Source organism: Cyprinus carpio, chromosome A6, assembly GCF_018340385.1.
Source record: "Cyprinus carpio isolate SPL01 chromosome A6, ASM1834038v1, whole genome shotgun sequence".
Classification (NCBI taxonomy): domain Eukaryota; kingdom Metazoa; phylum Chordata; class Actinopteri; order Cypriniformes; family Cyprinidae; genus Cyprinus; species Cyprinus carpio.
The window spans coordinates 7,250,653-7,276,440 of NC_056577.1; the positions used below are offsets into that span (position 1 = coordinate 7,250,653).

The 25,788-nt window shown below is 37.4% G+C and overlaps 3 protein-coding genes across 7 annotated transcripts; all 3 read right to left on the reverse strand.

Moving 5' to 3' along the window:
- Positions 1-2,244: 2,244 nt before the first annotated feature.
- On the reverse strand, positions 2,245-4,482 carry LOC109092267 (tartrate-resistant acid phosphatase type 5-like). Its single transcript, XM_042757443.1, has 6 exons — positions 4,443-4,482; positions 4,187-4,277; positions 3,869-4,068; positions 3,290-3,414; positions 2,771-3,116; positions 2,245-2,695 (listed from the first exon to the last, which is right to left on the reverse strand). The coding sequence occupies exons 2-6, from the start codon at positions 4,275-4,277 to the stop codon at positions 2,435-2,437; spliced, it is 1,023 nt and encodes a 340-aa protein (XP_042613377.1). The 5' UTR covers positions 4,443-4,482; the 3' UTR covers positions 2,245-2,434.
- A 1,378-nt stretch (positions 4,483-5,860) lies between these two features.
- On the reverse strand, positions 5,861-18,041 carry LOC109092263 (spermatid perinuclear RNA-binding protein-like). 3 transcript variants are annotated; one of them, XM_042757761.1, is made up of 19 exons: positions 17,903-18,040; positions 17,308-17,479; positions 16,717-16,831; positions 16,316-16,536; positions 15,418-15,583; positions 14,835-14,982; positions 13,917-14,008; positions 13,475-13,570; positions 12,530-12,641; positions 12,346-12,443; positions 11,680-11,779; positions 11,224-11,304; positions 10,166-10,353; positions 9,873-10,007; positions 9,643-9,768; positions 7,864-8,007; positions 7,654-7,750; positions 6,721-7,050; positions 5,861-6,635 (listed from the first exon to the last, which is right to left on the reverse strand). In XM_042757761.1, the coding sequence occupies exons 2-19, from the start codon at positions 17,460-17,462 to the stop codon at positions 6,496-6,498; spliced, it is 2,544 nt and encodes an 847-aa protein (XP_042613695.1). In that variant the 5' UTR covers positions 17,463-17,479; positions 17,903-18,040; the 3' UTR covers positions 5,861-6,495. The 3 variants fall into 3 exon arrangements, with proteins under 3 accessions (XP_042613695.1, XP_042613696.1, XP_018961559.1); XM_042757762.1 differs by having other exon boundaries at positions 17,789-17,944; XM_019106014.2 differs by lacking the exons at positions 5,861-6,635; positions 6,721-7,050; positions 7,654-7,750; positions 7,864-8,007 and adding an exon at positions 8,795-8,866 and having other exon boundaries at positions 17,903-18,041.
- A 475-nt stretch (positions 18,042-18,516) lies between these two features.
- LOC109092277 (prostaglandin E2 receptor EP1 subtype-like) lies at positions 18,517-23,494 on the reverse strand. 3 transcript variants are annotated; one of them, XM_042757763.1, is made up of 3 exons: positions 23,354-23,494; positions 20,481-21,385; positions 18,517-19,473 (listed from the first exon to the last, which is right to left on the reverse strand). In XM_042757763.1, the coding sequence occupies exons 2-3, from the start codon at positions 21,330-21,332 to the stop codon at positions 19,204-19,206; spliced, it is 1,122 nt and encodes a 373-aa protein (XP_042613697.1). In that variant the 5' UTR covers positions 21,333-21,385; positions 23,354-23,494; the 3' UTR covers positions 18,517-19,203. The 3 variants fall into 3 exon arrangements, with proteins under 3 accessions (XP_042613697.1, XP_018961571.1, XP_018961572.1); XM_019106026.2 differs by lacking the exon at positions 23,354-23,494 and adding an exon at positions 22,673-23,303; XM_019106027.2 differs by lacking the exon at positions 23,354-23,494 and adding an exon at positions 22,673-23,302 and having other exon boundaries at positions 20,481-21,382.
- Positions 23,495-25,788: the final 2,294 nt, after the last annotated feature.

A 25,788-nucleotide genomic window follows, 5' to 3' on the forward strand; every position in this document is an offset into this window, starting at 1 on the left:
AAAATGGTTTAGATATTTTAATATATTAATATTTTAAAAATATCTTTAATAAAATGAAACATATGGCTTCATGGTCAGTAAAATGTGTTATATATTTGATTAATTTCAGTCTTAAAAATAAAGGTTCTTTATTGGCGAACATCCATGGAAACTTTTCAATGCACAAAAGGTTATTTAGAGTGGAAAACAGGTTATTTAGATTATTAAAATGTTCTTCACATAAAAGGAAAAAAATGATTCTTTTAAGAACTGCAAAATGTACATTTTGGACCCTGGGTGTGTGTGTTTTTTACACACTGTTTTGCTTCTGTTTCAGTTGTGTTTAAGGGTTGCTGAATGTGATGTTAAGTATTGCACCATTACAGGATCAGCTTAACTGACTAGCTGGTTAAGAGCAAGAATTAAAGTGTTTAGTAAGGATGTTATCAGATTAGACTCCTCTTTTTGCCCTGTGAGTTAAACCTGAGAGAAAACCAGTGACAGATATGGCAAACATATCCACTCATGTTTTATATATATATACTGTTGGATTTTTTTTTTTAAATGTTGTCTATGATATGGATATGGTTTCCTCTTGAAGTATTAAAGTTATTTTATACATAGTCATGTACTTTTTCTGTATAAACACGCTGTCCTTGTTAATCTGTGGACTTAAATGACATCTGAATGCTGGTGAGCTAATTAGGTCACCTGTTTAGATAACATGCGCTAACTGTTACTATTACCCAAACCACATTTATGAAACTTACAATGATACACTTTTGTAAGGGTATAAAGAAATATAATGGTCTGGGCACTGTAAAAAGGACAATTAAACCTATTAGATACCGGTAGTAGTTCACGTTTAAATGCCACAGGCAAGAAATCACGCTGCAGGTGGGTAGAGAAGGCTTAGCATTACACTAATACCAGAGATCCACATAAAACTGCAAACTGACCTGCTCGTCCTCAACAGTTCAAATCTAGAAGATAGTAATGGCAGTTTAGTACAATGAAGAACAAAAACCTATAAAGAATTTTGAAGAACTGCAAATTAGACCAATGTAAGCATAATAGAATTCACATGGAAAGATCTGACATAGTTTGGAAAGAAATATAGTTTCACAAAATAATGTAAGAATGTTGTCTTCTTTTTTTTGCCTGGACTGTAGGAGTGAAAACATACCTTAAACATATGAAAACTGGGTCTTCCTCTCATGCCTTTTGCTTTACAGTGATAAAAGTAACTTGCACACTGTAAGGAACATTGCGGATTTGCTAACTGTTAAATCAGGGTTTAGCGAATAATTTAGATTAGACCAGATTGAATTGAGGACAGAGACACAGCATGTGCAGAAAGGATTAGGGCTTGCATCCTGACTGCCAATGATATTATGTGATGGCTGGGATTCGTCAGATTAAATCATGAAGCACCTTTACCTGGAAAATATATACATATATTTCAACATCTGTTAGAGCTGAATTGTAGTTTGAGAAGATATGGATTTCAAACAGCCATAAACAAATCAACATCTATATAAATGATAAGTTGTATATATGTGTGTGTGTGTGTGTGTGTGTGTGTGTGTGTGTGTGTGTGTGTGTGTGTGTGTGTGTGTGTGTGTGTGAAAAACAGCACTGTTTATTGAATAAAAACAAACTTACTGTATAGCGAAAAAAAAAAAAATTAGCCTGGCTCAAAGGTGGAAGTTTAACATTACATTTAATAAAGGAAGAAGGATTTGTCGCAGACTAACATTAATGTGGTCAACATCTGTCCAGCTCTGATTTGTTCAGGCTCATGCTGCAGGAACATTAGATCAACAATGGTTTTGGATCCATTTCAAATACAGATTTAAATCAGTTAGGGCTGGCAGTTGACCAACTTTGTGGGAGAAATGGGATCAGGTTGTGGCAAGCTATTTGTGCATTAAAGAGTCTATACTCCATAAATTGCCCCATTATAGGCCACTGCATTTTAGTTGCCCAATGTTAAAATCACTTGTTTCAAGCAACTTAAAACTGTCTCACAAATAACTTCTGAAACTGTAATATCAGAATGCATCAACTAATTAAGAGGCACTATGGACGAGAAAAATGCATAGTTTAACAAATATAGAAAACCCTTATGATGGCCACAAGGGACGAAGAGATTAAAACCAAATTAGTGTTGACAGGTAGTGCTATAGCAGTCAACAGTGACAACACAATTAGAAAAAGTTCAATTGCAAACTACAAAGAAGCACACTCAATGGACCACAAGAGTACTTTAAAGGAGTTATTTAATAATCACTTTAAAACACTTACAGGTTCTCAGGACAAACAAAACATTTATTGGTTAAACCATTTAAAAGTCTAATCTATAAATACTTAAGCATTCAAAGAGTGCATTTTTTAATATTGAGCACATCTAATTAATAGCATAATGCTAAAAGAGTAAAACTGGATAAGAACTTCAAACATAGTTGTCCACTCCGGAAAGATTGTCACGCTTTTTAAGAACAGCCCTGTAGAGAGAGGTTCCTCTAGCCTGGATAAAAGTAACAGTCATCTCTCTCTTGTTAACCTCCACATGGGCAAAGCCACCCAGGGTGCCAGCATCACCATTGAAGAACTTGAGGTAACCTCGAGGAACCTGGTTTCGGTGCCGCACATCAGGATCCATAAAGTTACCAGCTCCACTAACCACATAACCAATACCAGACTCCTTGATGTACTATAAAATGGAAAAGAGGAAGTCACATACAAAGTTGACCCAAACTGAACCTTATGAAAAGGCTTTATGACCTACTTGTAGATTGTGATCATGGCCACACAGGTAAGCAGTAGCCTTATACTTCTTAAGCAGTGGTCTCAAGTTCTTCAGCAGACAGTCGGTTGGCCCATGCTCTGATATGGACCATACCGGATAATGGCCAGCCACCAGGAGATAATCAGCCTTAGACTTTGCCAAACGTTCCTGAAGCCACAGCAGCTGTCTGTTGGCCTGAACGCTACTTCGGGGACCTCGGGGCTGCTGGTCAAGGAAGTCATCAGAGTTTCCACACAGCAACACAGTGTCCAGCATGATGATGGTCAGTGTGCTGTCTGTTCGAGGAATGCGGAAGTTCATCTCATAATAGTAGTAGGGGAAGTGCCTTGAAGATGGAAGAAATTAAAAATGGCATATTTGGAATAGAATAGGGCATCTGCAAAAGTCTACACACCGGGCACAGCTGCACGGACAATAGAATTAAGTTGCAAACCAGCTTAAGAGCCAGGAAACCAAACTCAATTAGACATGGAGGCCTAGACACATTGGCTCACGTACCATCTCTTTGACTTCTGGCTGTACTCAATTTGAGCAAGGACGTTTCCTGCATGGTCGTGATTGCCAGCAATGACATACCACGCAATATAAAAACAATCATCACCACATACTTCAACAAACGTGACCTACAAAGAGAATTAAAGTACCATGGCCTACATTAGGTGGAAGACTAGACTAGGAGTGTCTAAACCTGTTCCTGGAGATCCACTGTCCTGCAGAATTTAGCGCCAACCATAAACACACCTGAACCAAAATAATCAAAGTCTTCAGACTCACTAGATATTTCCAGGCAAGCATGTCGGAGCTGGTTGAAGCCAAATTCTGCAGGATACTGGCCCTCCAGGAGCAAGACTAAATATCCCTATATTAGACAAGACAGCGTAAACTCTTTGACACCAATTTGCACTTTTTACAACTAGAAATGGTCATACCAATACTCAACCACTTTTGTTGAGTTGGCATTTGACATTTCAGCAGTAGACCTAGTTTATCATAGGATTCAGGCTCTCATTAACAAAAGATGCATAAAAAAATCCTGCATTTACAAATCTCAAGGGATCTAAACACTAGAAACCAAACCTGGAATCTGGGGTCATTGACGTCACTGACGCCCTTATAGTAGAAGTTGTCACCAAGTGCTAAAATGAAGTCTGCGCCCATCTGAGAAGCAGTTTTGGCCATCATGCGTGCAGTGGCCTTCTCTATAGGGGTAATATAAGGAGGATATGGCAGACCACCCCAGTCCCCCAAAACCAGGAACCTGATAGATGACTTGTTACCTGATGAAGGCAATAAAAGAGCAAAGAAACACTCAAGATATTACAGATAATTAATACAGAGGTTTAGAGCACAACTGACAAGTTCTTAAGCATTTAACATAAATCAATGCCAACTCACTTCCTTTAGCTTCCAGGTCAATGAATGAGGAGTGGTAGCAGAGGACCCCAGGTAGAGCAGTTAAAAACACCAGCATTAGTGGTGACGCCATCTGTACAAAAAGACAGAAACAACATTGTGTAAAAAGTTAACCACCCATTTCTCACAAAAGCATAAAACCTGAAACAACACTGACTGAAAACTGAGACAACACTAAGAACTGAAACTACACTGAAGTGTCAAATTCAAGTAATCTCATGATACTGAAAGCACATAAACCAGCAGCTTTTGCTCTTTGAGGAACCTCTCTCTACACCTCATACCCATCTACAGCATTGGCTCGATAATTTTTTCATTCTGATCACCAATAAGCCATGCCTTGATTTCAGTTAAAACTGTTTTCTTTTACCCCGTTAACCATCTTAACCAATGGGATGGTAGAAACACTGCAGCTGAATTCTGAATAGTACACTAGCATACCACTCTTACTATTTCTGTCATATCTGTAGTGTGCTAGTATGCTATTTTGCATGCATACACATACATATACAATTTCCCAGTGATAGTGATAGTTTTAAAGTGTCATAACGATGGCATAGTTCAGTTGAAAAAGGGAACCGTATCATAAAAATCCAGATTAAACTGTAACTGAGAAACAGATAACAAAGTTGTGATTATTAAACAGACATTATGATTATCTACAGCAGATAAAAAGACTCACAATGAATAAGTGGCTTAGTCCTTGAAGTATCCTTGTGTGTTATCCCTTCACTGAATGCTCTGTTTCCTATCATCCACTATATATTAGGTCTCATATAGGGATGGGTGTGTGCATGTGACCAAAGCATGCAGGCTAAGCATGTTCCTACTGACTCAATGACCACAGATGCATGTGACCAAATGCATTTGTTTCAAACACACCTAGTAAGACTAACGTTCCACCTTTTTACTTCTCTTCTGTCTCAGTACAGAATTTTCTAAAATTGTCATTTTATGCCATAGCATTTATAACTGTTTTTTTTTATTAATTACTGGAATGAGAGAATTGGTTGATAAGAAAGCGATCTAATCAACCAAAAGCAAAAAGCAATTTTGTGCATTAATGAAATGAAATTCTGACAGCTTATAATGTAAATCCATGAGAGTATAACAGACTACTTACACAAAATGTAATAATGTCAGTTGTCAATCTGTATCTCCCAATAATGTCTTTGTGAAATTATATTTAAACACTTAGTTTTATGCTCTGTAGTTTTATTTTAGTGAAAAATGTAATGCAGTACAATACAATGACAGAGAGATGCACAAATAAATGTTTCTCAAAAGCCAATGATAAATATTTTAATATATATATCATATATCTCATCTTTTTCGCCTGCACTTAACCAACTAATACTAGTACTTACCTTTTCTTTTCCATCACATTCATACACAAAAAAAAAAAAAAAAAAAAAAAAAAAAACTAACCCTGGCTACATGTTCTGTACTAGACTAACTGAGACTTGTCATAGCACTTTTATACCGTTATTGTTCTCTTGTTGATCTGATTGTTTCTACTGTTCTCATTTGTAAGTCGCTTTGGATGAAAGCGTCTGCTAAATGATTAAATGTAAATGTAAATGTAAAATGTAAAATGGTGTATGGAACTATGAGCTTGTTTCACAGTTTCTGTTAAATAAAGCAACAAGAAAGCAATTAAAAATAGAAAAAAATTGTTTATTCCTGCACAGGTCAAAGATATGACATATAACATCCACCCCAGAGAAACAAAACCTTTTGCACTGGCCTATTTAACAGCAAAAAGCTACATTCTATGTATAAGACGATACCAAGATTAAACCGAATAACGCAAATCAAACCTCTTAAAAATACAAACAAGAAACAGCTGAAATGGTTTCAATGAAGTAAACATCAAAGTCTGCGTTCAATGTCCACATTCAGTACAAAAAACAAAAACGGAAACCTGCTAAAAACTTTGAAGCTAAACAAGAGGATGTACATAAATATACCTTTTGGGGAAAGAAAAGAATTATGTGACAATTTCCATTTGAGTCACACCAACCATTTAGGCACAGACAGAAAACAACTTCCATCCTGATGTAGTATTTCCTGAAACTAGTGGTGAATCAAAACCATGCTAATTCTGTTACTGAGGTGCAGTTCCAATGGCAAAATTAACACAAAACAGTATAAAAATCTCAAAAGGTTTAGAGCGAATGTTTCAATTCATGAGACAGGACACTGTTGGCTATAGAATTATAGAAATGACTTCGCAATTGTTTGAATGAGCATCCGTACATTACTGAGCAGGGAGACCAAACGTGTTATGTTTATCTGTATGTGTAGTCTGTGCTATTGGCTCCACTGCTGTAGCCGCCCAGGTTGGGGTAGGCGCTCTGGGTGAAGCTATAGCTCTGATTTGTTGTTCCAGGGGGTCCGAATGTTGCTGTACCAGGTGGTCCATTGTATGCTATTAAGAAAAAAGAAAAAGATAGTTTCAGATAGTTGTGGGTTAAACGCATATGATTACACAGCATGTAAGCATTCAAACTCACCTGCATAATTGTAATCAGGTGGACCCCCCATACCCATGCCAGGCCCTTGATATCCGTAGCCGTAATCTGGTCCAACAAGAGGAGCTTGCTGATTTGTTGTTTTGCTCTGGATTTGATTTTGAGTCTGATTCTGGCCCTGATTGAGGGGTTTTTTGAACTGTGAATAGGATTGGGTGTATTGATTATAATAGCCAGTCACTGGTGGTGGTACAGCTTGGTATGTGGACGCGCTGATGGTGGAGGTTGCAGACTGGTCCTCCTGGGGATTCACAGGTGTGCTGGAGTTGGTAACAGACTGGGCTGGGGTCAATCCAGCAGTAGTGGTTGAGCCTGGAGAGACAAATTGATAGAAAATAAAAGTTAAGACGACATCCACATTAGAGGCATAGGTAACATGCATTTGTAATCTACATTTACCTATGCAAATAAGCTCCAGTGGAGTTACTTACATACATACAGGTTCAAAAGTCTATGATTTGTAAGATTTTATTTTTTTTAAAAGTCTCTTATGCTCACCAAGGATGCATTTATTTAATTAAATACAGTAAAACAATATTATAAAATCTTAGAATTGAAAAACTTTTCCATGGAAATATTTTATATATATATATCTGTTCACCTCCAGAAATATATATATATATACACACACGTTAAAAAAAATTCCTGACAAAGCTGACTTGACTTTGCCTAAAAAAAATTATTTTTTAATTTATTATAAAATAATAAATATAGTATTTAAAATAAGTATTAAACATTAGTATCCAAAACAATATTTTTGCCCAGTACTAATGAGCACTGTGTATGATGTAGCATTTTTTTCTTCTTCCTCAGCATTAATGGTGATAATCTAACCATGGAAATCAAAACAGTGATGCTAAATGAGCTAAACTGTCAAACAAGATGAGGTTAATGCCTTTCATGCTGTTAGTGTACCTGCAAACTTTCCAGTGTTGAATCCTCTTCCTCTACCTCTGCCTCTTCCTCTACCTCGATTGCCTGCATTGTAAGGCACTCCAGCCATACCATAGCCCTAAAGAAATAAAAACTTTTTATACCAAAGGACAAAACGATATTAAACTTTAGACCAAAGAACAAAACAAAAAATTAGGAAAGAAAGAGGCCAAGAGAAGATGTTGCCTTTACCATAGGAGGGAATTTCTTTTTCTTGAGTGGGTCTGCAGGAGAACCTTCTGGAAAAAGCTGTTCTAATGCTGCAAGTGCTGCGTTGGCTTTGGCTAATTTCTTATTTGATCCAGAGCCCTGGAATTTCTGTCCATCAACTTCCACCTGAAAGAGGCCAAAAAATAAATAAAATAAAAAACATGCACATGAGATATAATCAGAACTATAACCTATTCTATTGGAAGTGAGACAGCAGGAAAACAGTAGATTTAAACAGCAGAACTGTCCTCATGCTTACTAAAGGAGGTCACCATTAGACACAGAAAAAAACAGTTGCTGAATTGTGGATGACGCAGGTTGCATTTCTATGACTCACAGGAATATAAAGATAGACAGAATATTGGTGTTTAAGCCACAGGACACTTTTTTCCAAAAGTGAATGCAAACACAAATGGATAATATTTTAATGATTTTTTTTATTTATTGAAGTGACAGCATATTAGCAAAATTATAGCATGCCACATAACCTATAACTTCATATGGTGAATAAAAATGGGAAGCAGGGCTAACATTACAGTCCCTCTACAGTAATTCACATACAGAGCTGTCGGGACCGTAGATTGCCAGGAAATTTCAGGCTTTTAATATTTGTCCTTATATATTTACGTCAAATTTCAGGCTATTATGATGGCAGATATGCTACTTACGTGCTCAGACGACATATTCAGGATATACACCTTGTAGGACTTTTTGCTTACTATCAGTGACATTGTTATAGCTAGTCAGATTGGTGCAAGCATAGTTAAACCTCAAACAATCATATTCACCAGACCTTTACTCCGCACAAATGCTTAGTTTTATGTTTGAACCACAGATATCAAAAGCGAGCCAATAATTTCATAGTGTACCTCTAATAACACAGTATATTGAAAAAAGACGCATGAAACATGGATAATATTTAAACAATTTATTCATAAAACCATTATTTACTGTTGAGTTGCTCATGTTGACTTTGACCAGGTTCCTAGAGAAAAGAAAGAAGGTCCGTTTTAATAACGGATAACTATTCATTTATGACGAGTGAATACTGCTGATCTACTGTTGATGAATTACTGCTAATATTTGCTTTGATGATAGTTGCTTTGCAGTGTTATTATTTCTTTAGAAAATAATTGAGAGTGTACATATGTTGATTGCTTTATTCTATGCGATTTTGGGTTACACCTGGGACTTCACATTTTTGGGACTCCTGTAGCCTCTATTGACTCTTACAGCGCATATAAACAGACAAAAAATAAAAAAATAATTTAACAAATTCAGTATTTTGATCTTACAATAATTGGCAGATTAATCTAAAATGTTCCCTTGTTTTCAGTCTTCAGTGTCACATAATCCTTCAGAAATTATTCTAAAATGCTGATTTGCTACTTAAGAAATGTTGAAAGCATTTTTGCTGCTTAATATTTTTGTGAAAACTGTGAAACATTTCTGTTTGCCTCGGTCACTATGCAGTGTACCATTGCTTCCTCACTAAGTACCAACCTATGTGTCTTCATAAAACATCAGAAAACTAAAAATGAAATGTTCAAAGCAGAAATTGAAAAATTTCATGATCTATTTGCTGTCACTCATGCCCATGCTACAGTACAATTCAGAACAGTGTTAAAGAACTCCAGCTGAGGGTGATATTGGCAGCACTGTGACGGGGAACATTTGCATGAATTTTCTTAGTGACTTTTAAAGTACAAGGACACTAGCTCTAGTCAAAATAATAAACTAGCTTTAGTCAACATGTCTAACCTCGATGGTGAAGGTCTTGTCATTGAAGCGTCCCTTGACAGAGGTCAGTTCATATTTCAGACTTCTCCGCTTCTCGTTGAGCTCCATGACGGGATTCTTGCCATGTTTGGTGAGGATGGGGCCACCCTGCAAGACGAAGTGGAACCAATCAAGCCAAAACTATTTCCTACAGTCTACAAAGGCATCAAACCCCAAAGCTATTCAAGGAGGCTCAATCTTTGGATGCTAACCTCAGTGCCGTCCTCAGACCCTGTAGGAGTGGTTTCATCTGACCCGGTGACCACAGGCGCAGCAACAGACTGGCTCTTAATTTCATCAGCAGGCTTGGCCTCTGACGGCAAGGGCACACCTAATTCTTGCAGAACCTGTGTGTTGTGGACATGGCATAGACAACTGAAATTCACACAATGTTTATTTCACACTTATTAAAGACCACAACCCTGGAAAATGTTATCTGTGTAACAGCTACATGTGGCATCTAGAACAAAGTTTCTTTCAAACTTGTGACTTTCAGCAGACTCACTTTCTGGGCAACATGAAGTTTGGCGCTGCGTTTGGAGGGGCCTGTAGCCTCATAAGTTACTCCATCCACCTCTACAGCCATTGTGAACTGAGGTTCATGTTCAGGCCCAGTCTGTGATGCCAATTTGTAGAGGGTTCCAGGTCGCAACTGGTTCAGCTTCATCAGAGCATTTGCTGGTTCATGCCTTTCTGCCGGGAGAACACACAGGTGTTACGGAAAAAAAACATGGCTGACTTTATATACAATAAGTATTTAAAAAAAAAAAAGGTATACTGTATTTTTCTACAATGCATTAAATTGGGGATACACAATATTAGCGGAATGTTATCTGATTTGAAAGCAGCGGCAGCCTCCCCGAGGTCCTAGTGCCCATCCGGTAAGGCCTTTTATTTATTTAGGGGACGCTGTAGGCTTAAGCCCCATTCACACCAAGAACGATAACTATAAATAACAATATTAGCGTCCACACCAGTGAACGATATCGTCTGTTTATTCTAAGAGCAAACTCGTCTGCCGCTTTAAATTCTCCAGCTCATTACAGCAGGATGGATTCTGATTGGCTGTCAATTTTTTATTGTTTATCAGCTGGAAAAAATAGTTCTGAAAGTGATTCCAACGATATCGTTTCTCTGTGCCTTTATCATCATAGCTGTGGTGTGGACTCTGCTATTCTTTAATATTGAGAATGATTTTTAGAACTACATCCTTATCGTTATCTTTATAGTTATCGTCCTTGGTGTTTATTTGTAATAAAACGAAAAGTAAAATATATAAATAACATTAAAATGTTAAGGATGCAACTGCATTGGTCTGATTTTATTATAGTAATTTTCAAAGCATTCATTTACTCTCATTACAAGTTTTTGCACAAAACTAACTAACTAACTAACATTAAAATAATTTGTTTGTAATCTCTGCACAGGAGAGAGTTACTGTTGATTCCAAACAAAAGGAAATACATCCAATATCATTCATCCCTACATTTTATTAAATATATAAAATTAGTGCAGGGTAACAGAAGTGGATGATGGGATAGAGACTGAAATTGAGATGTATACCTTTTCTTGGAAACTTTGGCCTCATTTCAAGATCCCCAGCATCATAGACTTCCCTTGGCCTCTTTACTGGGATATCAGTCACTGCAATTTAATTAAATGAAAGGAAGAGATGTGGCATTATAATAGGTCAACAGACACGGAAAACAGGTTTTTCTTTGCTCTTATGAAATAAAACCAAACATAATACATCGCAAACATATTAGGATTCAAAAAGCAAAGGTCTCTCTCCAGTCTAACCAAAAAATAACACACACACAAAAAAGCATCATTCACTAATTAACATTTTACATTCAATGCATTCAACCCAATGTGAAGTACACCAGTAGTTTTTATACAGGTTATGCAATCCTAATAGGTGTCATTTTCATACAAATGTTTAAAGATACAAAAGCTAGCATAGCCTATTTAATTGTAACTGTAATAACTGTTGAACATTACAAAAAGTCACATTGGTACCTCTGTTTTGTTCGCTGAGCAATCTAGCAGCTTTGGAATTGAGGCGGTCCATTCCAAGAACTTTGTAAAGTTGCCCAAAAGCTGACAGTCTTAAGGCAAACTAGAGGTGAGAGGAAAGCATCAAATTAAATGTTAAAGAACTAAATGGGGTTTCACCAAAGTTTGGAAACTTTGTAAATGTATCAGCTATAATAACCATCTGGCCTTAGTCATTTACTCTCATGTTGCAGTATTTTTTTTACCTATCATCAAAAAAAGAGATTTTATAGTTTCATCGCAGTGTTTACAGAGCTTTGGTTGAGGAACAGAAAGAAAAAGAAAGCACTGTACAATGATTACCAAGTCCTGATATCTCATTTTTGTTCTGCATTTTTGTTCTGCATATTTGAGCGCTGCATCATAGGTGAATATTTTCAGTGAATAAAATAATTTATTTACATTTAACTTTTTCTGTCACTTTTTTATTGATTTGAAATACATGGTCACAATGAAGTTATTTTACAGAAAACAGCTGTATTAATTTTCATTGTGCTCCACAATAAAAAGCACCACCATATGGGTTTAGAAAGACATTGTGCCAAGTAAATAATAACCATTTTCATTTGTATAGTTTCTAGACCATTACACTGTAAAGAAGTCAAACTATAGTGTTGGACTGCAAGTAACCTGTGCACTCTGAGTAATGTCTTCTCTCTGTTGCAGTGTAAGATGGGCACCAGCATCAGTGCTGTCTCGCTCACAGGGATCAGAAATGCCTGGACCACCTGTAGAGAAGAGCCATGCACAGTAGATGACTCAAAACACCAAAAGTCACTCAGAAACAGAGACAATGCTTTGTTTCAGTCTTTACCCTCCATTAGTATCCCTGATGCAAGACACTCCAGAACTCTCCGGAATGCCTCTCCAGGTCCCAGCAGCCTCTCGCTGGTTGAAATGGCCTTCTGACAGAGCAGCTCAAGAATCTGCCGAAAAACATAGGATTAAAGGGACAGACTCAAAAAAGTGACCTTAAAGTGACTTACCCCCATGTGGTTCCAAACCCGTAAAAGCTTTGTTTGTCTTCGGAACACAATTTAAGATATTCTGAATGAAAACTGGGAGGCTTGTGACTGTCCCATAGACTGCCAAGTAAGTTACAGTGTCAAGGTCCAGAAAAGTATGAAAGACATCATCCGAATAGTCCATCTGCCATCAGTGGTTCAACCGTGACATTATGAAGCAACGAGAATACATTTTGTATGCGAATAAAACAAAAATAACGACTTTATTCAACAATTCCTTTGTCAACAGTCTCCTCTGTGTCTCTCCATATCACCGTATGCTGTTTGCGCTGGATTTACATGTATTTAGCTTTGATTTGAAAGAAAACAGCGCATCCTTGTGGCACGGCTGATACAGAATAGCATACAGTGATATGGAGAGACACAGACTGTTGACAAAGGAATTGTTGAATGAAGTCACTATTTTTGTTTTCTTTGCCTACAAAAAGTGTTCTCGTCGCTTCATAACGTTACGGTTGAATCACTGATGGCAGATGGACTATTCTGACGATGTCTTTCATGCCTTGACAGTGTTACTTACTTGGCAGTCTATGGGACAGTCACAGGCCTCCCGGTTTTCATCCAAAATATCTTAAATTATGTTCCGAAGACAAACAAAGCTTTTACGGGTTTGGAACGACATGGGGGTAAGTGATTAATGACAAAATTTTCATTTTGGGGTGGAGTATCCCTTTAATGTTAATAAATGTCTAATTGTAAAGATATACTGCTTTGTTGTTTTTGAGGTGACTCACCCATCCTTTGAGCGGGGCCCACGTTGAAACACGGTTACACAAGTCACGCAAGATCCGAATCACGATGACACATGACTCAAGCTCGGACACTTTAGCCTGTTAACCCAACAAATAGCAAACCTGTCAACACATTATCATGCATCTTCAAAGAACTTTTAGATGCTTTTTAGAGGACGTTTTGTATGAAGCAGATCAATCTGGCCAAATTATAGTTTCTGACCAATAACGAACAAATTGCAACCTGGGGAAGATACATGTGACATTTAAACGGAAACAGGTTATGCGCAATTCAGTTTAAAGCATTTTCTGACGTTTCAAAATTCAAGCAGGCTTAAAAAGCAGTTTTCAGAGAAGCTTAATGTGCAAATATGTATTTTCCCCAGGTCAAAGGTCAGACTAAGTTACAAGTCGACTTTTAGACAAATAAAGACGGGATGCAAACCTGGAACCACTTGGCCTGGCGGAGAGACGCCAGAGAAGTCAGACATTTCTGCCTGTCCAGAGCGTCCTGCGGAGAGCTTTCCGCACACGGTTCTAGTGACGAATGGAGTAAGAAGACAAGGTACAATTTGACCAAGGGGGGTTCTGTCATCTGGCCAGGGGGTAGACGCAGTTTTCCCATGCCCACAGGCAAGAGGAAGAGGGGGAACTGTTTGGAAAGTCATCTAACACAAAGCATAGTATGCAACCCTGTCTGTCTGAACAGCGATTAATCTCCTTTAAAAACACTCTACTTCTACAGACATTTCACCCTCCTCTTCTGTAGGTCAACTGCGTCCCCCCTTCCGAGACAGAGAGTTTCCAGTTGGTCAAAAGTCCAGCGCCCCTAAAGTTGACAAACTAGAAGGCTTGGTTGAGAAAGTCAATTTGCACCCACAGGCAACAAAACAATACCTTAATTTAAATGAACTCAGATGTAAACAGGGTAAATACTGCAGCAAAATACAAACTGAATCTGTTCTAGACGAAAGCACACAAATGCATGTTACATAAAATAAAACTAAATGCAATTATCTTAACCATTACAAAAAAATATACTCTTACCACTGTAACAAAAATAAGAATAACAATTACATCTTAAAATATGAGCTTGTTGATTCCATTTTTGCTGCAATGCAAACCCTTCGTACAGCTTTAGAGGTGACGTTCGGATATGTCAATGTTCAACAGTAAAATGTTGAACAATAGCGAAGACAATACTTCTAACATTTAAAAGGCTGAAAGCACACAGTATTTGGCTCAGAAGGAACCACCACACATTTGATGCAGCAGGAGGACTGTACTGCAGGACTTTTATTTTCATTCCTCCGATGTACTGAAGGTCTTTTAGGTCCGTAAAAGAAAATGAGTGAGATCATACCTCCAGATGCCTCTTTTTCAACCTGCTCCCTGACCACAGGTGAGGTCAGATGGATACTCAGTTTCAGAATTGACTCCTTTGGGCTAGTAACAATAATAGCAGCATCTTGGATCGATGGAGTGACGACGTATTTCTCCTCAGTAACATCCTTTCATTGAGGAAAGTGAGAGGAGAAACTGCATGTCAGTTTAATTTTTCATAAATACTATATTGAAAACAGCTGTGCTGCATAATATTTTTGTGGAAACTTTGTTGATGAAAAAGTTCACAAAAGCAAATATTTGAAATTTAAATTTTGTAATATTATAAATGTCTTCCTGTCACTTGATCAATTTCATGCATCCTTACTAAAAAGGATTAATTAAAACTTTTGAACATTAGTGTCAATTTTATAATGCTTTCAAATACCAATAAACCATAGTGTTCTCATCTCTCTTGAACATTAAAACACATTCTGCATAAAGATGGCAGAGCTTTTTGCATTTGAATACATTATGCTCATGTTTCATGAATGAAGAAGCACAATAGATGACAAAAGCAAGTATTCAAATTTTCTATAATAATAAAAAAGGGTGAGAAAAACCTTTATGAATTCTGAGAGTTTTCCCGAGATCAGCCTGAGCAGAGAACTGGTAGGCATATCCCTGCAGAGCAGCACCAACTCTAACTCCAAGTCATCTTTCAGCAGGAGTCCTTTAGCAACCAGGCCCACTCTCAAAACACCACGCAGTTTACTTTGAGGAGAACCACTGCGAGGAAAACAGCACAGACTCATGAGGCTATACTTCCACCAGAACTGTAACGTAAATTAGCCTGCAATTGCTTAAAAGCAGTGATGGCCGCTTTTGAAACACTGCTTCATGAATCAACTTTTCGAAACAGTGGTTCGGAGTGCATATCAAAAGGCCAAAGTCACATGATTTCAGTAAACGAGGCTTAGGGGGGCGATCTCTGTGAACCCCTGCATCAGTGTCTATGGTTATACATGGTATTATCAATTATTAATGAGACGTGTGTAATTAAAAGGATGAGTAGTAGTTAATAGTCTCTTGCGTGTTTTGACAAGCTCTCCATAAAACAAACAAAACAAGCCCTTGCAAATTAATAATAATTATTTTAAAGATGCATAGGTATATTATACAGACATATTATTCATTTTTTAATGGTATTTTATTACTTTGACTGCATTTAATATATTATACTTTCAAGAAAACGTTTTCATTGGGTTTATAAAAGGTGTTTTTAGCATGTTTTGGTCTAAGTTTTTGTTGCATTTACACCGTTTTGACCAGCAGGCGTCACCAGCTTGTGGTGTTTCCAATGAATCACTTTGCGAAGCAACTGGTTCACTTTATTTGAAGCTTCAAAATGGTTTGTGTCTCTCATCACTACTAAAAAGTAAAATGAAGTGCACCGACATGCTCAGTTTTAAAAACTCTTAATAAATTAGGGCAGGTGATTTCCATAACCAACAACCATACCTTCCAGCATCAGCGGCACTGCTCTCTTTTTCATTTAACCAATTAGAGACCGACTTCAGGGCACACTCCACATTAGACACCATGCACTGCACTGCATCCAGCTGCTTTGCTGATGGGTACACAGTTGTGTGCTTGGCCTTCACATAGCGATCCTCATTCACAAACGTTCGCTGAGGAGGTGGCCCCATTGGTGGCCTAGTTGGTGGCCTCATTGGTGGAAGCTGTTGAGAAACGGAAGAGTTGAACTGATGACACTTGATTCAAAACGATGCCTTTGCACTTCCTCTGTTCTTATTTTATCTGTGTTCTTATTACAGTCTTCTGTAATTTTAAGCAAAGAACTAGAGGAAGAACAATAATGAATTTGCACTGTAAAAGTAATATACATCCATGTAACATACTTCTGGGTGCAGATTCTCCTCCTCCCATTTCCTGTACTCAACAATATATTGGTTGTACTGCCTGAGGTCTTCTTCATAACACAAGCAGTCATACCAATAACGCAACTCTTCATACCTGCAACGAGAATATAGTGTTATTGCATCTTTATATGCCACAGATGCCCAAACAAGTGCCGACAGGCCAAAGTTGGCCAGTGATGACTTTTGATTTGACCAGCCATGCCATGTTACAAAAAAAGGGGGGCATTGAATCGTGTGTTCATTTTTCACTTTCCACAACATTAACTTTTTGTCTTTGCTCCTCAATCAAGATTTCTGATTTTCCACATCACATTTGTGAATGCTGGACAAAACACTGAAAAGTCTGTATAATAGAAGCTGCACAAAAAGAATTTTCTAGCAGATTTTTAAAGAAAATTTAAAAAATTATCCTCATTTACAATAAGAATTCATTTATATAAATATAAAAATCACAATTATTAATTTCCTTCGCACTTACAGGTTTTCTCCAAGGCAATGGAAGATTTTTTAGAGCATTCCCAACATGACACTTTTGAAGTATGATGAACTGTAAAAACAGACTGTGTTTACCGGTCGTAGTCCTGCGGGTGGAGGCGGTAACCCTCCTGCATGAGATTATCCCAGTACAGCAGCTCCTCGTAGGCCTGGTGCTCGTCCCAGGCAGGTGGTGGTCGAGGTGGAAGAGGTCCTTCCCTCCGCCTCGGAAAATTCCCCAATTGAGCCATTTCCTTCAAGCAATCACCTGCACACAAGTCGCACGACGCTCACAGTAAATAAGCGCTTCTAACGGACGCCCATGAAAACACGCAGAAGTTTAAATCATCACCGAGTTGAGAAGCCAGTCAATTAATATAAATGGTTCCTTGCGGACTGTTTGTTAAAACTGAAACTCCATAAAACTGCAAATAACAATAATGAAACACGTGTTCATAACAAAAACAAACAAAAACATCTATCGCGTCTCTACAAAACATCATGTATCAGTGAAGCACGCTAACACGCGCACTTCGTTTGAAACAACGAATGACGCAAAACGACGATTCATATTTACCTGCACAGCTTGCTAGTATTACCAAAACTTGTAGACGTCTTTAAGATCACGTAGATTTTAATATCGCGTGTCCTTGTATTTCTCTGCAACGTTAAACAGATTTGTTGTACTCACCATTCACTCCGTTTGCTCAGTGGAAGCGTAGAAAGCTCCACTTCCGGGCCACGCGCTGACCCCGCAGCGCATGCGCACTAAAATTTCGCCGCGCCTAGCGGAGGCATGTGGAACTCCATTAACGCCACATTTGTGAACAGAAAGTAAAATACTTTATACACTCTGCAGGTATAATTCATAGATCATTCCTATTATGCAGTGCATTTTCATCTTTGTTTGTTTGCGGTAGGTTGTCACATCACTATTCAAATTCGTCAATAACAATTAGCCTTCTGTACAGTAATTTGTTGTTATATACCCTTTTCCAGCTGTTTTGAAATGTTTCGTGTCTAACAACTGTATACATTTTTCTGAAAAGCCTGTATTAAACTATTTAATGACATCTTACTCCGTATATTACAACGTTGACTCGATCTTGAATAACTAATTAATTAAAATGAATACATAATCAGTGATCATTAACAGTCCTGGTGGTTATTATTATTATTCTAGCTTTTCCGATTTTCTGTTTGTTAAATTATTTCTTTGAAGTTTGAGCATGGTTTAGTGACATTCATGCATCAAATTAGTTATGAAATAAATAAATAAAAATATAAAACTGATTTCATAGGTAATTCAGATATAATACATTTGGTTTTATTATAATGGTTTTCAATGTAAAAATAACAACATTAAAAGCCTCCAGAAAATTGGAGGGATAACACAAGAAATAAATTATATAATATTATGAACATAATTATTTACATAAACATAAGGGAAAACTGTCTTCCCCGTCTGCAGGGGAAAATAATGTTCACCACATAAAATTACGAGTTCACCTCATAGTTAATATATTGTTGATGATCATGCTATACAAAAGTTTTGAGGTGAACAAGTATTTTCAGTAAAACAAACATTCAAATATTGTGTGTGCCTCTTGTCACTGTCATGTCGGTTTTCATGCCCAGGGCTCTCATCATGGGGAACAACTGGGGACATAAAACATTGTCCCAGACCTAAAGATACAAACAACAGTGGCTGAGAATTAATGCTTCAATTACTAACTCTAATGTATTTTCTGTATTGAAGGCCCAAGACAGCAAATAATTGCTGTTCTCTGTTACACTGGCATGAATGTTTCCAGCCAAATTCTTCTTATTAGTGCTTCACAGGGAGGAAAAGGAATGTTCATCTCATGCTTTATTCATCTTTGTGCAAATTTGCTTAAATAAATACATTCTTAACATAGAGAGTGCAGCACATGTTGTATTAAAGGGGTCCAGTGAGATCCTCTATGGCCTCCTGTTTTTATTTACGTACACTTAGACTCTACTGACATGAGTCTTCTCAGAGCTGGGAAAGGAATGGATCTCCCAGCAGCGAAAAGTGCTTTTCTTAAAGTCTCTTTGCCGTTTAGTGATGAGGTAAATCTTTTGGAGGACAGAACGACGAAGAAGAATGTAGACCCATGGGTCCAGTATCTGGTTCCAGGACGCTATCCGCACCCCCATTATCATTAGGGTCTTATAGGTGGCGATGTCATCTCCAATAGAGCCCTCATACGACTGTTTCACTGTAATTAGGCCAACAATCTAGAGTTAAGAGACAAAGACAAAACACCATAAGGATTATGATTATGACAAAATTTCCAGATCCAAGAAATGCATAATCCAGTCTATTAAAATATTAGGTGCTTTCCAGTTCATGTACTTATAGTATTCTATCCCATTTTGTTATAAATTGTGTGTCAAGAAAAAAAGAGATTTAAATATCTTGAGTTTGATATCTTGAGTAATATGCTTAATTTAAAATAATAATAATAGTAATATTTAGATACAGAAGGCCATTTCTGCATCAAAGAAAAAAATGAAAAGTTATTTTAAAATAAGAAATAAAGAAATCAAGTTATAGTGTGAAATATAAAGCTGCAGTTTTTTACTCTGTGGCATCAATGGCCTTCTATTCATTTGCTCAAACTTATCTTTATAGGACACTAAGCCAACAGTGATATATGGAGTACCGCATTATTATCCACAGATTCAAAACTTACTCAGAAGTGATTAAGTTGTTGGAAATGCATAAAAATAGGTCACAGTAATGATTACTCTGTGGCTATTTGAGATACTTTCTGTGGTTTAAGCACATTTTGGATGACAGAAACAGCGCTTTTGTTGCCAAAGTCTTGTCACATTTTTTCAAGAATATCAATGAATGTAAAGACTGTCAATATAAAGATGCAAAAAATCAGAGCAAAAATGTGGGTAATTAATCTGTACATTAACCAAACTTGTCTACTACATATCTGCTTAAGGTATATAGTCTTTACTTACACATATTTATTAGTTTATTTTATTATTTGTATGCATTTTCCATGTGTAAGCCCTATTTAAATGATTTAATTTTATCTATGATGTATGTTTTCATGCTTGGTTTTACTGATTTTAACTTCAGTGTGTTATTTTAGTAATTTTTCTTTCTTTTTTTCCCTCAAAACAGATGTCATGTCTGTACTGGTTTTAATCTTATACCAGCATTTTCATGACCGGGCCCCACTAACCCACAGGCTTGCAGCTGAATTATTGCAACTGCTCATACTCACCAGAAGAGGACTCCAGCAGATACAAGATGTGACCATTATGCCCACAAGTTGCACCACCATCTCAATATCATGGGATCTAGCTGATCGACGGTTACAGGGTTTCTTTCGTATCCTCGCTAACACCAGCGTCAGTCCACTTATGGTGTTACACACCAAAGCAACAGCAAGGGATGTCAACCCCAGTCCTGAGAACAACATAACAAAAGCTACATCTGCCTTCTCTGTGTCCTCCAGCACTTTAATGAAACACCAGGTTCCAGGATACTGGTAGGTATATGAACCCAGCTGAAAGCAGGGCAGAAGTGCAACACAAAGAGCTGCTAACCAGATAACAGAAAGAGAGACCTTAGTCCTTGTGATCGTGACCAGCGAAGCATGGAGCAGTGGCTTTGTCACCCCTAAACACCTCTCAGCTGCCATGGCACAACCAAGAAAGAGCGGACATAGTCCGAAAAACACCATACTGCCTCCTAGAAACTGACATAATGGGTCCGCCCGGTCGTATTCTTCAGAGGGTACACCTCCAGAAAGATACAGCCTCATGACTATTGAGCCAGGTATTACATGTCCCACAAAGTCTGTGGCCACCAGAGAGCTGGCAAACAGGAGAAATGCTTTGGATCGTCGACGTAGTCGGGCATATGCGTTTGCCAGAATGAATAAAGCCACAATGTTAAACAGGATTCCCAGGGTCATTGAGAACATCGCAGCTATGGGGCCGCTCAGGATCGGTCTCTCTGACGTGACATTCTCAGCATCGGCAAGTGATGGAGACGTCGGCCGTGCTTCCCACTGACTGTCATTGGAAAATGGGCTGAGTGGCGCAGTGCCTGATGAATTGCAGTGATGCATGGCTAACTCAGAGGAGTGTTTAGCTGTAGGGCTCCCATCTTCATGTAGATCTGCTGAGGGTGGAAAAATATATCTTAAAACAGATCGTTTGAAAAACCCCAAGAAGTTAAAATGAGTGTAGTGTTAACTTTAGGGCCATCTACTGGATATGCTGATATGCTAACTCACTTTTGGCCAATATATGCATTTTAAATGTACAGTCTTTCTCTTTGTAGACAACAGTGAGAATTACTCCCAGATAAACATTTCACACTCTTTATTAGTGTGATTGTCACATCACGTAGCATGTTTAATGTAGTGAGTGCCGTCTAGTAAATAATCTTTGGAATACACACTGTAATTTGCATTTTTGCTCCTATTTTTTGTAAAATGTTTGTCAGGACAATTAATATGTCAAGAAATAGATTAAAAAGTACTTTCAGTAAATGTAGTAGGTCAACTAGGTACTTTATACATACAGATTATCCACATACAATGAACAGCATACAGTACTATAATGTGGCAAAAGTAAAAAAAAAAAGTTTGTAATTTTTTTTTTTTTTTTTACAGAAGAAGACTAAATGTAACAGTAAGAACCTGTTAATAGGCAGAAGTTTCTACATAACATATGTGTTACTTGCCATCTCTTTGTAATTGTGAAATCTACCAGCAATTTCTGAGTGAAAATTGTTTCTACTCTATTTTTTTTTTTTTTTTTTTTGGCAGTGTTTGCTGATTGTCATGCATCTTTTCTATACCACATGTATTATTATGGTAGTTTTCCATAAGGCAAAAACACAATTTTAAAGTAAAAAGCAGATTTTAATGGTTTAAGTAGATATATTAACAACCCACCCTAACTTCCTGTATAAAGAGGAAATGTGTCATGATCACAAGCAATTTCATGTAGTCTTTAAAACATAAAAACATTTGCAACTCTTTTAGATTTTTTCTAAGAATCATATATGATATCTATATATATGTTTACCATAACGTTCATATTGTCATCTAAAATATATGTAAGAAATTAAAATAAAATAGGGAAGATCTATTCAGGGCCACACCAAAAAAACAGGCAAGTTCTGACAGAGGCTCCTGGCAGCCTCAAATCCTTTAAAAACATTCCTCAAGGTTACTTTGCCTGCGTTTGACCTCTCAGTCAGCATCTCCCCTGAAGAATGCTACAGTGAGTCATTTAATAATGAGCCATATTTAATTGGTTGCATGGATGCATTAAAAAGCACTGATCAAGAAAAGATATGCTATAAATAAGTTACATGTTACAACAAATTTCCTCTGGATTCCTCTGACACAGCATCTAAATACAACTCTACTCAGTGAAGACCAATGCAACTGCTTACCGTCACGAGCGAATATCCATTGGGATTAAAACATCATGTCAGAGACCAAGATTGCCCGCGTGCTTAAAAAGTTTTGTTTGTTTGTTTGTTCTATTTTGTAAACAAAAGAAAATAAATAATTTTATAGGCTATAGTTCTACAAGAGTAAATGCTCGTTTTAATAATAAAAAAAAATAGTCAAAAATAAAATTATAACAAAGATGTTATATGGGTGAATGTAGAAGAAAACGGGTGCATCGTCATATCCATATATTCCATAAGAACGCCTGGTCATCTTTAATAAAAGAAAAAGGTAATGCAGGTTCAGCTAGGTTAAAAACATAGTTCCACATAAGAGTATAATATGTCGTTTTAAATGACGAAATGCAGATTAATACAGTCGTAGTTTGACGGCGGTACATTCCACCGGCGGACGCGCGCGCTCAGAGCAAGCGTTCCAGTACAGTGTGTTTCTGACGAAACATGCGGGTGACTAAATAACCCCTCCCTGAAGAAGCTCACTGCTCTGAGGTGAGTCTGAATCACTCTGACCACCGGCCTGAAAGCTGCATTTCTGATATAAAAAATTGTGCTATTATTTAAAGCCTTTAAAAAAGTTACTTTAGGTCAATGATTCAGTTATTCATGCATTAAATAATAATTCAGTAATTCTTATTAATAATGATAAAGACAGATAGCTACCTGATTCAGCATTAAACCAGATTTTTGTAGATTGAAGACAGGTGTCTGTGTTTGCTTAATTTTTCCAACCTGGCAAACTAGAGTGGCTCCACACTTGTGGTTTGGATTCAGACTTGGAGCAATATTTTTAAATGGTGCTGTTAAGGCAGGCAAGAGAAAACGTGATGTTGAAAAGATCATGGGTGTTTAAAGCAATGATTTCTTCTCAAAGGCTGAACAGCTTATGTATTTAATGATTGAATTTAAATATGCATTGAATCACTTTAATATATATAGCAGCAATATGGTTTCATTAAATCTAAACTTTTAATGACATGCACAAGAGTTGTAAACTGAAGTAAGGGAAAAGCTGGTTGTCACACTGACTATTTCTTAATAAATACAAGGTTTTGAAATTATGTACTTCCGCTTTCAACACTTAGTTTAACAAGATAGTTCAGTTTTTGTTTCATTACAATATATTTGTTGTGCATTCTGTCCTCTAAACTAAAATTCCAGCATTATTCTCTTTATCGCTATAGTTGTTGTGTAAACAAGTGACCATTTAAACCACATTACATTTAGACAAGATATGGACTGGTCAGTTGAACAATGTTCCAAACAAGGATATTTTTCATAAATACCAGGTTGGGGCATGTTGTCACACGTGTTTTAAAGGGGTCATATGATGCAATTTCAATTTTTCCTTTCTCTTTGGAGTGGTTCAAGCTCTTGGTGCATAAAGAAGATCTGTAAAGTCGCAAAGACTAAAGTCTCAAATCTAAAGAGATATTCTTTATAAGAGTTAAGACTTGTCCACGCCCTCCTAAAACACCTCGTTTAAACACGCCCCCACATGTCTATGTCAATGTGTGGGAAGATTTGCATAACACCGCCCAAATGTTCACGTAAAGAGATAAGACATAACTTTTATTCTCACTGTAGTACTGTAGTTGCTGCCTCCGCCATGTTGTTGAGACGCTGTGTGTTTCACTGTGAAAGCGAAACTACTTTGTTTGGCCTTCCAAAAGAGGACAATATCCGCTTCGTCATGCCTAGAGCTGATCCATGCTGGTTGCTGAGGAAATACATCAACCTCGAAGAACGAAACCCAACACACGCTCCCACAGAGGCCCAACCGGAGTCTAGCCCGAGGTCGTCACATGTGATTGCCGCTCCTTCGTCGAATCCGCAGTCCGTTACTCACTCAAGCCCTCTGTGTGTTTCGTTGTGAAAGCAAAACTACTTTGTTTGGTCTTCCAAAAGAGAACACAACTAGAAATCATTGGTTAAGTTGTATTTACAACAGTGTTCCAGAACAATTCAACCCAAATATTCAGATGTGTGCAGCACATTTTAAGGAGGACTGTTTCCTGAACCTGAAGAGAAGCCTACAAAGCATCTGTGCTCAAAGGCTGTTTCTATAAAGTGGTGCAGTTACAACTTTGCAAGGACAGTCTAGTGCTTCTGACTCACAGCCTGTAAGTACGTTTTTTATATTTAAAGAAAATTCCACACATAATAATAGAATAGCTCTTTTTTTTTTAGTATCTCCTACCACAAAAAAAGAAAACATTTTTATATGTTTACCCGGCGCGATACGCAACACGTAAAAAGACAATATTGTCATGCCCCTGGACTCATTGTGTTGTGTTGTTTTCCCTCCCCAGGTGTGCCATGTTCCCTTTAATTAATCATTCCACTCACCTGTGTTTCCCCAATTATCTTGTGTATAAAGCTCCTAATCTGTTCAGTCTTTATTTGTCAGGTCAACTTGTTTGCTACGTGTGCTCCTTTCTCGCGCTTTTGCTCTTGTTCCTCCTGCAGCGAAGTGTGACAAATATAAGTCATTATAATCAGTAATTATGTCCCCACTGAATGCAACAAATGCCTTGTTTGTAATGGGTTTTTATTGGTTTTGTCTCACCGTGCCGGGACACACAGCATCACAGTAAGTGGCATAACATTTCCGTCACACGCTTGAGGTATTTGGCCAATCACAACACACTGGATAGCTGGCCAATCAGCATACTCCTTGCTTTTCAGACCGATGAGCTTTGTAAAAATCAATGCGTTTCAGAAAGTCGGGGCATAGAGGAGCAACAATAATGTAAATAATGTGGAAAATAATGTTTTTGAACCTTAAACCACATAAACCCATTTCATTACACCAAATACACAAAATAATGTTCTTTTTAGCAACTTCATATGACCCCTTTGAATTGAAAATGTTCAATTATTGTTTTGTGTTGTATAATCATTGTATTGTTAAAATTTAGCTAAAAAGCCTATAAAATGTGGTTTAATGGAAGGTTCTGTTGTGATAACTAGCCCCATATGGTAATGGAGCACAAAAATGTGGCAGTCAAAAAAGGTCAGTGTCTGTTCCATGACCTGTATCTTTTTTTTTTTCAGGAGAAACAAAAAAATTCACTTTCAAAATAACTGGAAAATCA